The sequence below is a fragment of the Emys orbicularis genome, chromosome 1, assembly GCF_028017835.1.
Source record: "Emys orbicularis isolate rEmyOrb1 chromosome 1, rEmyOrb1.hap1, whole genome shotgun sequence".
Taxonomy (NCBI): Eukaryota; Metazoa; Chordata; order Testudines; family Emydidae; genus Emys; species Emys orbicularis.
Window position 1 is genome coordinate 213520581 of NC_088683.1, and position 16394 is coordinate 213536974.

Below are 16394 nucleotides of genomic sequence, written 5' to 3' on the forward strand. Positions count from 1 at the left end.
TTAAGGAACTAATGACACATACCATTAATAATTCACTCCACAAACTGATACCTATATATCATTAATATGAAAATAAAAAACCAAACTAGTGACATTTCATAAGCACTTTTTTTAAATAAAAAACCAATTATGCTATTGATTTATTCTGCTGCACCATCTAAAGTTGTTTTTCCTGTATGAAGGAGTTCACTCCCTCTTAATCTATAGCCATCTACAAAGATGGCTACAATATCTTCAGCCCCATGTTTACTGGCTTGGAACCCACAGTATAGCACTGCAACAAGAAATATTCCTGTCCACATAGCAGCAATTCATTTGTTGGTTAACAGGACAGAATAAATATCATATACAGCAGTAAAAAGTGTCTCAGCTGATGCAATAGGATTGAGACCTTGCTTTATACTGCATAATAGCAGCTTTAAAAAATAAAATAAATAAAAAGCACATCTATTCTATTCCAAGTGGAAAAGCACACTTTTGTTGCCCTTCCAACATGAATAATCCTGCTCCCTTTAACATGTAAATAAAGCAAAAGCAATTTATGGGTGAACACTAAAGATTCACTACAATACTAAACAGCCCCATTCACTAAATCAAAAATGGTTAACTTGCTAAACAAATTCATCTGCTTAACATCAGAACCCACTTTACAGTAAATCTTGAAAGTCCAGTTTTCCAACCATTTCTAATGTTTAAAAAAAATTTTGGTCTTACTTGTTCCTCATCCCAAAATGATTATCCAGCTCAAAAGAGGAGTTTGTTCCTAATCTCTTTAGCTGGATTTTGGAGACTTTCAGAATAGGACATTTTAGCATAGAGGGGACTTAAATGACAAGATGTGGCTTCCTATGAGGGGCTCAGTTTGAAGCAAACTGAAGAAAAACTTCTAATAGAAAAAGCAAATTCTCAGAGATCATTTGTATTTCCAACTCTACTCTAAAGGAAGGCAAATGTTAAGACCAACAACTTGGAGCAGTTTAGAGGAGCCACAGTGCAATCACAGCGACAGCAGTACTAAAATATATCAACATTGGAAGACAGTTTTAGCTAACTCGCCAATCTGAAGTGTAATTAAAGCAAAGGTTTAGGCAATAGGAACCCGAACCTGCAACCATGGAACTGGCATGAAATGGATTATGCCCTTAAGTAGTCAGAGTCCTATTCAAGTTACCTCTTCGAACGCCCACGACTGCTACCACCCTTATGAATCTGCTCATAAGCCATGTTTTCCAACCACGATGGTACTTCCTGTTTAGCTTCAACAAGGAGATCTAGCAAGTCCTTGGTGATGTTTATGTTCCTCTCATTGAAGAATGAGGTGGCAAGGCCTTAAAAAAAAAAAAAAAAAAAATTTGATTCTCAACATTAGGTAACTTGGTATGATGCTTCAAGTACAAGTTCATCTGAGCTGCACAGAAATAGTGTCTTGAACAGGAGGACCAAAAAAAAAAAAAAAATATATAAAGAGTTAGTTGGTGGGGTTTATATTAAACAGGCTAGGCTTGTACTGAACTTTAAAGATACTTGAAATTGGTCTTAGGACAGGAAGCTGCCTAATAAAAGTAAGCATCTGTCACAGACACCACTAGGCTTGAAGGCGTGCATGCAAGCTTGCTAGTTTCTCTTTACTTGAGGTTTGACATACAAAACTTTAGAATACTATGTAATTGGGGATCAGGTAGGAAGATACCTAGCAGATGCAGAATTTCCTCTGAGATTTACAGTAAATCAGCCAACATCCAAATGATGTTGGTTCCCATTTCCTTCCCTGGGAATTCACTTTGAGAGCTCTCTCTCAACGAAGCAGAAGTGTCAGTGAGCCTTCTCTTGTGGCAAGTTGCTTTATTAACCTGATGTTAGGGAACCAGCCTACAGGACTTGGTATAACTTTAATCCAGATTATGGTGTTCTACCAGCCCTTGCAGCAACGACTGCATTCCAAATACTTTTATTTCCTCATTTGTATTGGTTTGTGTTTTAACAGAACATGCATAAATGGCAGTTGGTCTATGTGCACTTGGCATGCAAAAATTTAGCAGCTTTTTTTTTTTTTTTTTTAGAAAGAAAGCCAACTGGAACTCTGCTGTACTGGTTTCTAGGGCTGTCAAGTTATCAGTTAACACATGCAATTAACTAAAAAATTGCATCGATTAAAACGGATTAGATTGGTATTGTTTTAACAGTGTGCAATTAAATTATTTTTTTGGATTTTTTTCAACATTCAAATATATTGATTTCAATTACACAGAATACAAAGTACAGTGCTCACTTGATTTTTTTATTACAAACATATGCACTGTAAAAATGATAAAAGGAAGTATTTTTCAATTCACCTCATACAAGTACTGTGGTGCAATTTGTTGTGAAAGTGCAATTTACAAAATGTAGTTTTTGTTGTGTAACTGCACTTAAACAAAACAAGGTAAAACTTTACAGCCTAGAAGTCCACTCAGTCCTACTTCTTGTTCAGCCAATCACTAAGAGAAACAAGTTTGTTTACATTTACAGGAGATAATGCTGCCCTCTTATTTACAAGATCACCAGAAAGTGAGAACAGGCATTTGCACAGCATTTTTGTAGCCTGCATTGCAAGGTATTTACATGCCAGATATGCTAAACATTCGTATGCCCCTTCATGCTTCGGCCACCATTCCACACTGATGCTTGTTAAAGTGTTAATTAAATGTGTGACAATTCCTTAGGGGAGAATAGTAGGTCTCCTGCTCCATTTTACCCACATTCTGCCACATCTGAGACTGCTATAACAAATATATGATGAACGAGCACATGTTGTTCATTTTAAGAACACTATTTGCGTTTTGTCAAATAGGCAGTGAAGGTATCCCAATGGAAGAAAGACTGGAGCAATAAGACTTGCATGGAATTTTGCTCAGTTTAATAAAACTGGAATTAAGATTACTGCTGCAAAGACTAGAAGTGGGTTTGTCTGAAGCAGTACCTCAAGTAAGCTTCGTTTTGTAGTTCAAGTTTACTCTATTAGCTAATGTATATAGTGTTACTTATAACCCATTGGAATACTACATTTGAAGAGCATCTTTTAGTAGACAATGCACTTAAGAGTCTTACCAAGGTTTCCCACACGGCCTGTACGACCAATGCGATGTACATATTCTTCTATGTCACTTGGCAAGTCAAAGTTTATGACATGTTTCACATTTGAAATGTCCAATCCTCTTGCTGCAACCTAATGGTGAAGAAGTTCAACTGTCAGCTCTTAGCAAAGCTTCACAAGAACAAAGTGAAATAAACTAAACGTCTTATAGAAAGAAAAAAAAGTTAAACACTTACTGCTGTGGCAACCAGAATTGGGCTTCTGCCTGAACGGAACTGGTGTAGAGCTTCCTCTCTGTCTCTCTGAGAGCGATCTCCATGAATGCTTGTACAAGCATATCCTTCATGGTAGAGAAAGTCCTCCAGAGAGTCAGCTCCCTTTTTAGTCTCCACGAACACCAGAGTCAGTGAATCTTTACCTAATGCAAGAAGTTAAACCACAGATTTGCCACCAGCAATGTACATCTGCAAATATTTAGCACCCCCCCACGTGGTAAAAGGCAGTTATCTTCTGCTCCAGTTTAATTGTGTATTACATTACTTCATTCAATGAGAGATGAGTACCAAGGCCACTCCCCCTCCCATGATGTTTATATTACCCAAGTAGTTTATTTGCATGCATACTGTTAAGTCAAAGCCAAAACATTCACAACATATGAAAAAACAGGGAGGAAAAGACTAACAGCTTTTCCTCCACCTAACATAGATTCTCATTACCTGAGCCATTAGAGCTGTGTTGAAATTCTCCCAAACAGTCTTTACCTGTGGCATTTAGCAGGTCAAGCAGAAATGACCGTTTGTCTGACTCTTCCACCCACACTACTTTCTGTGTGATGTTCTCAGATGTAGAGCCAACTCTGCCAACAGCCAGAAAGATATATTCATCCAGGAAGTCACGGGCAAGCATCTAGAGGTAGACAAAAAAATTCCCACTGTTTTTCCCCCACAAAGACTGGGGGAGTTCAGAAAGTACTTACATTAAGCTTGTAGGTCAAAAAAGCCTCAAGCCAGACAGTACCTGGATTTCCTTGGGAAAAGTAGCACTGAACATCATGGTATGACGCACTCCCTTTGGTGGCATAGTATCTTGTTCAACAATACGGCGAATTTGAGGCTCAAACCCCATATCAAGCATGCGATCAGCTTCATCCAGTACTAGGTATCTGGGAATAGATGAACAGGATCAAAATTGCTTAGTGAGGAAAACAGGTTTTTTTTTTTAAATTACCATATATACTCGTTCATAAGCCGAATATTTTTGGTAAAAAAAGACGCATCAAAGATCAGGGGGTTGGCTTATAAATGGGTCTACACCAAAATTTGAGGATTTTAAACTCTACAGAATCATTGAATTGAGTATCTAATACAGGGATCGGCAACCTTTGGCACGCAGCCTGCCAGGGTAAGCACCCTGGCAGGCCGGGCCGGTTTGTTTACCTGTCGCATCTGCAGGTTTGGCCGATTCAGACTCCCACTGGCCGCGGTTCACCGCTCCAGGCCAATGGGAGCAGCAGGAAGTGGCGGACAGCACATCCCTCGGCCCATGCTGCTTTCTGCCGCCCCCATTGGTCTGGAGCAGCAAACCGCAGCCACTGGGAGCTGAGGGGCTCTGTGCCTGCAGACGCTCCAAGTAAACAAAACGTCCCAACCCGCCAGTGGCTTACCCTGACAGGCCAGGAGCCTAAGTTTCCCAACCCCTGAAATATAGGGTTGGCTTATGAAAGGGTCATGCAGTTTTTGCTATTTTTACCTATGGGGGGGGCGCCTTATAAACGAACGGGCTAACGAACAAGTACATACAGTAGTTTTTTTTATCCCCACACAAGCCAGGCTATTTTTTTTTTTTTTTTTAAACAATTGGCAATTAAATATTTAATGCAGTATGCCAAGATTATTCAATGACTGCTTGAATGACCCGACATTAGTTGGGAAGAATTTATTAGCTGTGTCATTTTAGATGACAACTAGTCAATTTAACAGCATTAAGGCACGCTTTTACAAATATGTTTGTTTGACAGCTAGTTTGGCAGTAAAATTCTCGGAGCACACAGCATGATCATTCCCACAGGAACCTCAGCTTAGAGTAGGGGTTCTCAAATTTTTTGGTGGCCTCAGAGTGTGACCACCAACTCTTGCTTGCTCTAACAATTTTTCCTAAAAATTGTAATTAATTTTAGGGGAAAAACATGCACATAAATATGTCCAAATCATTGTAATTTATGAAGGATTTGGGGGTTTTTTTGGGCAAACAGTAATAAAAATAATGCATAGTGGTCTCCATTCTTTACCTGACCTAAAGAGAACAGAACCAAGAGTAAGGTGCTTTGCATGTTCTTATCTTTTGTTGTTTCTTTTGCTGGCTTTCTTTTTTAATAAAGATTTGCTAGCTAGCAGCCTGCTGCTGTGAAAGTTTGTTAATATTTTTCACAGCAGCAGGCTTACTAGCTAGCTAGGAGGCAGTGAAAAGCAGTATTAAACTTACAAATATCACTTTTCACAGCAGATTTACTCAACCCTGGCAAGCTGGGGGACAAATTAAGCTGTGGATGGGGAGGTGGGTAGCAAGGCAGCAGGGGCCAGTTGTGATTTGGAAAGGGGGGGCAAACCCAACTCCCCCCCCCCCCCCCCCCCAATCACTACCCAGGAGGCAGTGGACCCAAGAGAAGGCCGTGGACCCAAGAGAAGGCCCTGGTGGCCACATTTGAGAAACACTGGCTTAGAGAGTGTCTCATCCACAGCATGCTAGATTAGTACAAGAAGCAAGTTTGTAGGAGACTTCTAAATAGGTGCAGGCTGCTGGAGAGCCATTATCGGAGTGTGAGACCAGAGGAATATTGGAGGGCCGGGGGAGAGAAGAGAAATGGTGTTATGCAAATACTGCTGTGTTTTAGAACCTGGGAAGTGTTCATTATTCATACAACAGGCATATATGGGATTTGTATTGTGAAATCTAACTGTTCAACTACTAAGCCTTTCCTAAATGACTGTCTAGCAAAACATGAGAAAAATCCTATGGATCGCTTCTACTTACATTTATATGGTTTTTTCAGTTTAAAAAAACGACAGCTAAGTTCCAGGATCTTGTCAGAAATTCTATAGACATTTGTAAGACTGTCAAATTCCAGATCATTTCACCTACTTGCAAAAGTCCAATCCAATCTTCCCCCTCTCCATCATGTCAACCAGACGTCCTGGAGTTGCCACAAGCAAGTGACATCCACGTTCCAAGTCACGTATCTGTTGACCAATGTCAGCACCACCGTAGACAACACAAGGACGAACTTTGGAACGATATGCAAACTGTAAGAACAGAACTAGTTATTTTCTGTTTTTTAAAAAGCTCATATTATACAGACAAGTTGCCAAAGATACCTTTCTGGCTTCTTCATAGATCTGCACTGCCAGTTCTCTAGTTGGAGCCAGGACTAGAGAGATTGGGTATTGCTTACGGCGTCCATACCTTCCATTTTCCTGAAGGACAACATTTAGAATAAATACATACTTCCAATTTAAAGAGTTGAAACTAAAGACATTTCAAACCCCGGGCACATCCTTCCCCCACAATTCTGAAACTTTCTTGCCACCAGCACGGCAAGGATCCACTCTTGGCTGAGCATGGATCAGACAAAATGGAGCATCTACAGCTTTCTTTGCTCTAAACTGGACCACTACCTGCAATCAAGGCTCTCAAGGCTATTTATATTCCAAAGGACCTGTTGCTACAGGAAGTCTTCCACTGCAGAAAGTCTCAAATCATACTTTAGGCATTGGTTCTGAAGACTTGTGTCCCAACTACACTATCAGGGATGCTAGGTGACCATGCTAACAATAGGTCTTTAGGGAGCAGAACTACAGAGATTTTAAAGACTCCCTGTGAACATTACTTATTTTTAAGTCTTACAAAAGGGATTCAATACTCTGACATTTTTTATGGGGGGGCGGGGGGGGGGGGGGGAGAGATCTTATTGCACCATGGAGTAACTTTACTTAGAAATGGCCACATTTCAGTGGCTACAAGACATGCTTATTACAAGTATGGTTTTTTCAGCCTTCATTCTGGAAGCCACACTGCAAGAGATCCTTTCATACTTCTATTATCTGACTAGTCCTAAAGAAGAGTTTAGGCCCTAGACCATTAAGAACAGCTCTGTAGTCCTCCACTGGCCTAAACTGAATTGAAATTTGGCTTCAAGCAGTTTTGTTTTAAGGTCTTCCTCTTTTGTTATGAGTGTCTGAATGAAGACCGGATTTGTTCATTAGATGGTAATATGTTTGTTTGTGAGCCAATAAGAAAAACCCACCACCACCACCACCCACCCACAAGAGGACCACAATGCCTCTAAGTGAGCAGACAAGCAACAAATGAACAGCTCTCTGAAGCTGCCCTCTAAATTATTGGGGGTAAGAAATTGGGCACAGGCCTCTCTGAAACAGACTGCTTGTTAGTATGAATACTATAATCAGACATATCTAGAAAGAATAAATATTAACAGAAAAATTGCAGGCAAGGAAAGCATCCTGCAGGGGACTGAGCTGGTTTTCACATTTCTGGGACTGCACATCTAAGAACTTGCCTTCATAGCCCTCAAAGCATCACCAGGACCATCTGTATAGATCTGACTCAATATTGGTAGAAGAAATGCAGCAGTTTTCCCAGAACCTATTAAGAAATACAAAGGTTAATCTTGACAAAAGCATCAATACTTCCATCAAGTTATCAGCTGCAACACCTTACACAGTATTCCAAACAACCTAGCTGCACTAGACTGTGCTCCTGACATTGTTAACAAGGCAAGAGATAAGAGTGGTGTTTGAGATGTTGCTCATGTCCATTCTATTGTAGGTGTGCGCTTACCACATGCACCGGTGCTGGAAGTCCCCCCCCCCCCATCCCCATGTGGTATCTGTAGATGACTGGCTCTGGTGTGGCGCATGTATGCACTGGTATAAGGGGTGGGACCAGGTCCCGGATTGGTGGAGAGAGCTATTAAGGGCCCTTCAGGAACCTGATTGACATCTCCTGCGAGAATACAGATTTACCCTGGATTCGAGGATGGAAAGCCAATATGGCTGCCGGGCACACCTTGACTGAAGAAAAGGCAAGGCCCACGTGCTTTAAATGAAGCAAGTAATCCAAGATGAACTGTAAAGACGACTGGGTTGGGGAGATGTTGCGCTCAGGTGCCCAGCAGGAGAAGTGCTTCCACTTTGCCAGGTAAGTTGCTCTGGGGGAGGGCTGCTTTCCAAGAGAACCTGCTGTACCTGATTAGAGTGCATGCAGCATCCAAGCCGTGAGGTGGAGAGAAGTAAGACTGGCTCCTGCATGCCAACAACGATCCTGCGACAATAGGTCTGGCGGCTGGGCAGGAGGCCACGGCCAGTTCCAGGAGACAGTTGGAAAACGGGGGAGCTTACCACCCAGTTGGTTATGGATGGAGCTCAAGTTTGTATAGAATACTGACTGGTGGCCTTGCTGGTGCTTATAGCTCTTGCCCTTTTTTATAAGGGCTCTGACCAAGGTTGGCTCCCAAACCTATGGGTCTGTTGTTGCTTAAGCCACTTCCTTATCAGCACTGGCATGTATAGGCCCATGGTGCACAAAGTAGCCCTCAAGTCTTTCAGGCTGTGCAATTTACTGTTTGTCTGTTCTGAAAATAGTGCCAAACCATTGAATGGGAAGTCCTGGATTGACTGTTGAACCTGTGTTGAAAGGCCCGATGACTGCAACTAGAACACACGCCTCATTGAAATAGCTGAGGATATGGTTTGGGCCATAGATCTGCTGCATCTGAGGCCACTTGTAGGGCCGTTCTGGCCACTGCCCTCATCTCGGATTGCCAGAGGAACCCAGGAAGGGTTTTCTGGCTCTGAGTCAGAACTTGGCCATGGATTGCCAGCTATTAAAATCATAGCAGCCAAGCAAGGCCTGGTGGTTGGCCACTCAGCTGGAGTCTATGTAGAATAAAAGTTTCTACCAAAGAGATCGAGCCTCTTTGTTCTTAGGCATTGATCCCAGTTGGCCCTGTCTGTTGCGCTATTAAGCTGCTGACACAATCACTGAGCTTGGGGCAAGGTGGGTATAAAGATACTATGTCCCTGTTAAGGGTATTTTCACTCTGCCCACTTGGAGATGGGGACAGCAAGGAATGTGTCTACCACAGGGCCTTAGTGATTTTCATCACTCCCTTGTGCACCAGCAATGCCACCCTGGCAGGGGCTGCTGCACTCCGTACATCAAACAAGGAGTCCAAGGGCTCTGCCAACTCCTTGATTTCCAGCCCCATGTTCAAGGTGACCCTCTTCAAGAGCTCCTGGTGAGCCTTGGCATTGTCCTGGGGGAAACCGGGTGAAAGGGCTCTGCTATTGCCTCATTAGGTGAAGATGAGGAGGCAGGTATGGGTCTGCCAACCCTGCTGAACCCAGGGAGCCTGCTCTGACTCCATGTCCAAGACTGAGGCAGGTGAGAGGCTATTGCTGACAGTCTGTCTGATACCCAAGGCTGACCTATGCCCCTGCAATGGTTGGGGAAATCCCTAGGGGTTCCAGAGTTGCCAGGGGGCAGGCCACTGGCCCATGCTGTCACTGGTGGCCCAGCAGGGAATGCTGGTGCTCTTGATGGGTGGTCCTAGCCCACAGGCAAGATCTCCTTGCTGTTGGCGCCTGAGGAGGGGGATACATGTCTGGGGGACCAGGACAGTGCCAAGGCCACCTGTCTACCCCGATCCTGTCAGTTCTGGTCCCAAACCTCTGCAGAGGATCTGTACGAGGGCAATGGCTCTCAGTGCCATGATCTTGGTGCTGGTACCCTGGTAATTGACACCTTATGTTTAAGGAGTGATGCTGTTCTGTCGAGCAGGAGCAGGAAGCTGAGTGAGTAGACGGACATGCTGGAGACTGTGGACATGCTAGTGGTGAACTGTACTGTTGGTCCAGCAACAGGGCTCTGGGGACTGGTGTCTCAATTCTCTGGATTGGTGCCATGTACTGGGAGAGTGTCTTGGGTGCTCCTAGCACCAGGGCTCTGGTGATTGGTGCTGCGCCTCTGTGGGTCTGCACCAGCCCACTGGCTATCACTGCCTTGAGCCCAGGGACTGACACCAGGAACTCTGGCAGATGGTGCTGTTCAAGCAAGTGCTGATGGGACACCCCGTGGCAAGGAGTGGTGCAGCACTGATGGGGACTGTTGGAAGGGTCCCAAAGCAGGTTTACCCCTCAAACAGGGCACGTCCATAGCCTTAATGGCCTGAAGGGCCTCCAGCACGGATGGCACCATCAGGTGTGGAGTGCCTCTGCTGCTCCCCAGGGTGGCAGGTGGATCTTGAAGTGGGCTTAACCACCTCAGCCCTCATGGGTCTTTGCTATTCTCTGGCCCTCTCCTTCCCTTTAATGGGACACAGGAGAATGTCCCCTCCCAGACTTTGCCTTTTAGCCAGTAGCAGGGGATGGGGATTGGTGCTGGTCTGAGGCCGGTGTCAGCAGTGTGCTCTGCAACAAGGCTGCAGTGCTAGGAACAGAATCCAATCTGGTTGGTTCTGAGGCTGGAGTAAGGGCCGACTCCATAAGGAGCGCTCTGAAACAAATCTCACTCCTTTTTGTTCTGTGCTCTGAAGCTCTTGTGTATGTGACACTTGTCACTAATATGGGTTTCCCCTAAACACTTCAAACAGCTTCTATGGGAATCACTGACTGGCAAGCGTTTCTTGCAACAGGCACATTTAAAGACCAGGGCATGCCCTGTCCCTAGGCAAGTACTGTTTGGGACTAACAAATGAACACTAAATCCACAGTGAAGGAACTATAAAATAAACCTAAAATTTCTAACTATATACAGAAAGTTCTCAACTGTGTCTAGTTGTGAGGAGTAAGCCTAGAGAGGCAAGGAGATGTTACAGCACAGTCACTGGCAGTAAGAAGGAACAGAGGGTGGGGGGAGCTGGCAATGCGCCTTCTACTGATGCATATGCATGCCACTCCAGAGGGCATCAGAGCTGGGCCCCCTATGGATACCAGAGGGAAAAAACTTCTGGCACAAGTGCATGTGCCAAGCACGTACACACCTACAATGGAATGGACACGAGCAAGCACTTGAACCAGGAACTCAAGGCAGATAATTTTACTCCCCCCTACCTTTCACTACATTCTGAGTTAATACTGATCTCACTTGGGCCAAAGGAACACTAAAAATATGGCAGTTAACTTAATGGCAGAAGATGGTTGCTTCTGCCAATTCAGACATGTACTAAAACCTTAAAAATGCCGTATTCTAAGTACTAAGAGGCACCTAGCACCCACAGAGGAGGGCATGACAAGTAAGTTACCCTCACCTCTATAACTGGTCAATCCAGATTTTGTGCTAGTGTGTTCTTGCTCTAAGGATAGCAGGCTACAGTTCCCAGTATGTGGGAAATGCAGGAGGACTAAGTTTGTCTGTCATGAGCAAGCAGTTCCTTCCTTTCCTTTTAGTGGTTTTTAATCATCTGCAGCTTGAAGATTTGATCCAATTCCCACCCCCATTTCAAGCTGAACTGGAAAGTCAATATTGTTATAGGTGCAAGGTCAGAAACCTACCGGTCTGAGCACAGGCCATCAAATCTCTCTTGTCCTTGATGATAGGTATAGCATGTTTCTGAACTGGAGTAGGACGGGTGTAGCGAGTGAGCTCAATGTTGCCCATGATAATTTCTCCCATGTCAAGGTCACTGAACTGTAACAGACATTTTGGGGGGAGAAGAGAAGTTAGTGGGGGACTGACTTCAGAACCTTCTCACTGAAAATATAGCTCAGCCCAAGTGACTCATGTATCCATAAGATTAATCTGCTCAGTACATGTACACAAAAAACAAATTTAACAGATTTTAAAACTTGACATATTAAAAAGACAAACATGTACTTGGTTCCTCTTTGCTTACGTATAAGCAGCATAAAAGTTTAAGACCAAGTAGAACTCTTGCATCAGAAGTCAGGCTTCCAAGCAAATGAGACCTATGCATAACTACAGAACTAATGGTCTCATCACGTGACATCCCATCTAAAAAACTCTCCTATAACTAACACACACACACACACACACACACACTACAACTGAAGCAAGAACAAGCTCTTGCACCACTTCTATAAACCAAGATATCCACCAATAAAACCTTTCAGGCTTTTAAGTTGCCAAAACACCAGCCAGTAGCAGAAGAGCATCACTAGGTTCCTTCTCTGCCCCTTTCCCATGAAATCTGTCTTTAAAGTACTGCAGTGGTCCTTAATTCAGAGTTTAATCTTGCACAATAGACCAGTGTGTTAAACTGAGAAACCTGCAAGTCATGATCAGTTCATCATAAAGAGATGCCAGAAAGGCAGTCACTAATCAGATAAATCTTTGCTATATTAGTTGTCTCAAAGCACTTGTGGACTGACTACATAGCAGGTCTCCTGATCACTGGCATACTGGCAGGCCATCACATGTGGTGAGAACAACAAAAGTCATCTTTTATGACAAAACACTATTTACACTGGTGGTTGCCTGACAAAAAACCCAGAAAGCTGTGTTCAAGCAGTATCCAGAAAGCAGCGTTCACCTGTTGCTGCCCTATTTCACTGAAGAGTAGAATTTATTTATCTGTACAGTAACTGAAGTTTGAGATGTTTTGTCCCTATGGGTGGTCCATCATAGGATGCATGCACCCATACACTCTCAGAGAGTGTAGTCAGCAGTACCCACATGTCCAGACCTGTGACCTTTACATACTTCTGCCCTGATGCAAAAGGCATCTAGAGGAGCAGATCTGCCACCACTTCAATTCCTTCTCAGCCACAAAGCTCAAGATGGCACCTGTACAGTAACAGGAGTTACTGAGATAAGTAACCTGAGGTGTCGCTATGGCTGCTCCACTGTAGGAGACTCCCAAGCAGTAACTCAATACAGAGGCAGTTTGAGGAGGCTGATCTTAGCATGGTTCTGATGACAGCAAAGGCAGTGTCTGCTCTGGAAGCAGGTAGAACAGTTACTGAAGAATGGAGGACCAGGTTGTTTTCCTGCAAATGTCCATGATAGGTTATTGAGGTAGATTGAGCAGTTACTACAGGAAGGGGGGGGGGGGAGGGGGAGAGAGAAGAGGAGGAGAAAGAAAGAGATGAACTCCAGCAGCTTTGTAACAAGAAACCCACTTCAATGGTATGAGTAGACTTTGGCTGTTCCTTCATTCTCTTGAATAAGGAAGGAGACAGTCCAGAATAAGCCCTGGAAGATCTTTTTCTGGCAAGGCAGATGGTATGGGAACTTCTTACATCCAGGATATGGAGGCTAGCCGCCTCCTCCTCCTCCTCAAGAAATAAAGTCTGGGGTAAGATGCAGACAGACAAGTGTCCCCATTGATATAGAATTCTGAAAAGCACTCAGGCAGGAAACAAGGCTGGGGGCATAGGGTCACCTTGTCATGGTAAAAAGGTAGTATAGAAAGGGTCAGCCATGAGCACCTCTAAATTCCCTGCCTTTCTGGGCAAAGTTTCGGTGACTAAGAACAAAGCCTTGAGGAACAGGTGGAGGACTGAACAGCTACCCCACAGGTTCAAACAGAGGGTTCCTTAAGTGAGGGAACAGATTATACAACCTGCTAAGGAACCTGGCTGTGGCAGGGTGAGTAAAAACAGTCCTTTGACTGGTGGATAAGAGGCTATATAATAGCTGCCAAGTAAACCCTACTAGAGCTTAGGTGATTACCTGCTGGATTTAAAAAGCACCAGGGTTATCAAGTACATCTGTGAGGAGAGATTCAGAAGGGAATACAGACTGATGGACACACCAAACTTGGAAGCATCTCTACACTTTTGTAGGTTGGTTCTGTCCTTGCTGCTCAGGAGTAGGGACTGAACCTCAGGACAGTAGTCCAACTCTATGCCAGAGAACCAGTTAAGGAGCTAGGTCTTAAGGTATAGAAAGGAGATGAAGATGGGTTATGTACCAGAGTCCTGCTCCATCAGGAGATGCACTACAAGGGCAAGACAGCAGGTCTAGGAATCATTCTTGCCTAGGCTAGGAAGGTGCTATTGGCATAGCTACTGCTTACTTATTTCTGTTTGTTCAAGGCCTTGAAGATCAATAGTGTGGAAGCAGGTGTACAACTGAGTGGCCTAGGGACAAGGAGGGTGCCCCCCCATGGAGATTAAACCATTCCCTCAAGAGCAGAAGTGGGGACATTTCACATTGATGGGGCTGCAGAGATCCACTTCCAGGAAGACTCAGGATTGGCAAATATTTTAAGAGACTGAGTTCCTATTCATGGGCTTAGAAGTGCCTGTTCAGATAACATGCTATGGAGACCACTTAAACAATGGAACAAGACACCTCCACACACACATCTCCTTGCTTGCCTCCCCCCTAGGACTTTCACCTCTGGTCCAACCCACACAGCTGGTCATACCCTGGACCTGATCTTCGGCCTAAATATTAACAGAGGACATTACAATCCAGCCACAACCTTGGACAATTACCTCATTATGGCAGTCAAAGACCTTCCAGTGCCCGGGCAACAAACAGAAGTGATCCTGATTCAACCATAAACACTGATGGATTCAATAAAATTCCAACACCTGCTAAAGGACAACAGGTCCCCACCCATAGGATGAGGAGTCAAGGACTGAACTGTTACCATTCTACACTGTCCTCCAAACAGCCCCTTCCATCCCCACTGCCTACACAAGTGACTTTTTTTGGGATACCCTAAAACAGATGGAGGTGTGATTCAGACATGATGAAACAATGAACCCAACCAAAAGCCTACCTGCATTCCTGGAGTTTGGCATATGGACTCATCAAGAAGTTCTGGACACCCCCTAAAGGAGTTCCAAGGAAAGACTCATGAATCCAACCCATGCCCTTCCTGGCTTGTGAATGGGTTATGAACACCTGATTCAGAGGAGGAACCTTCTTTTCCTCCTTCAAACATGCAATATTCTGACCAACAAAGAAACCCACCCTGGATATTTCAATCCTAGCCATCTACTGCCTACTGTCAAAACTCCCATTCCTGAGCAAGCTCAGAGAAATGAGCAAGAGGCCAACTACAAACTCATTTAACTGAAGACAGCACTCTAGACCCAGCACAATCTGGATTCAGGCCAGGACATGGAACTGAAATGGCTTTAGAGAGCATTAGTGCCACTTTCAGTCAATAGTGAGATACAGGACAAACATTCATTCTCATGGGTCTCTTTGCAGCATTCAACGCAGCTGTCTTTACTAGAGATGTGTTAAGAGTCCAGGGTAATGCACTAAAGTGGCTTGAGTCCTTTCTGGAGGGATGCACCTAAAGAATAGTGATGGAAACTGCACCTGCACCACTAGAACCCTTGCTTGCAGGGTTCCACAAACATGAATTCTTCTGGTCCTTTCCAATATCAACATTCAACTAACAGGTGAACTGTAAGATCACATGGACTCAAGTACAGGAAGATGCAGATGACAGCTCTACCTATCCTTCAGCACACATAACAAGCACCACCAACATGGCCCACTGCTTGGATGAAGCTAACCTGGGTAAAACAGGTGATGCTGGTGGGCAGAGAAAACTATTGAGTTCACAACCATGGTACAGATTGCAAGTTCACATTCACAAGTGGTCAGTTCAGTCTGTAACCTAGGAGTTCACTTGGATTCCTTTGGACACTGTTTCACATCACAATAGACACAAGTAATGCTTTTATCATCTCCAGCTGGCCAGGAGACTGTCCCATCATGGTGAAGACCTGGGCCTCAGTCATTCATGCCTTTGTCACCTCTCAGCTGGACTACAGCAATACACGATACCGGGGCATGAAAACACACTTCAACACTTTGTAAACTCTGGCTAGTAAAAAAGGCTGCAGCTCATCACCTCAGCAACACAAGCTACTATGAGCAGATCACACCTGTCCTCCACTCTAAGTTGGCTTCCCATAAAATTTTGAATCAAGTTCTAGGTCTGCCCTTATCAAAGCACTCCTTGGTCTAGGCCAGCAGTTTGCAAAAGGTGGGGGTCAAGAGCCCAAAATGTCAGCACTGCATTTTAATAGGGTAACCAGGGCCAGCATTAGACTTGCTGGGACACAGGGCCAAAGCTGAAGCCTGAGCTCCACCCCCATCCAGGGCTGTGGGGCTCGGGCCCCCTCCCTGGTCATGTAGTAACTTGTCAGAAGGGGATTGCAGTGCAATGAAGTTTGAGAACACTTCTGGTGTAGGCCCAGGATACCTAAAGACAGTCTAAAGTTAGAACTAAGACTGTTAACAACTTTGCTCCTCTGGCACAATGTACTCCTGGTGGAATTCTGCACCACTGCTCACTGACAGAATTCACATC

At 44.2% G+C, this 16394-nt stretch overlaps 1 protein-coding gene across 1 annotated transcript in view; it reads right to left on the reverse strand.

Moving 5' to 3' along the window:
• Positions 1 to 16394, reverse strand: part of DDX3X (DEAD-box helicase 3 X-linked) — a 36687-nt gene that overhangs the window by 3850 nt on the left and 16443 nt on the right. Inside the window, exons 8-16 of the mRNA XM_065423622.1 lie at positions 11641 to 11776; positions 7647 to 7732; positions 6445 to 6543; positions 6212 to 6372; positions 4091 to 4235; positions 3835 to 3979; positions 3310 to 3491; positions 3088 to 3205; positions 1172 to 1328 (exon numbers count right to left, since the gene is read on the reverse strand). Coding sequence (XP_065279694.1) covers positions 1172 to 1328; positions 3088 to 3205; positions 3310 to 3491; positions 3835 to 3979; positions 4091 to 4235; positions 6212 to 6372; positions 6445 to 6543; positions 7647 to 7732; positions 11641 to 11776 — 1229 coding nt within the window. The remainder of the gene's footprint in view (positions 1 to 1171; positions 1329 to 3087; positions 3206 to 3309; positions 3492 to 3834; positions 3980 to 4090; positions 4236 to 6211; positions 6373 to 6444; positions 6544 to 7646; positions 7733 to 11640; positions 11777 to 16394) is intronic.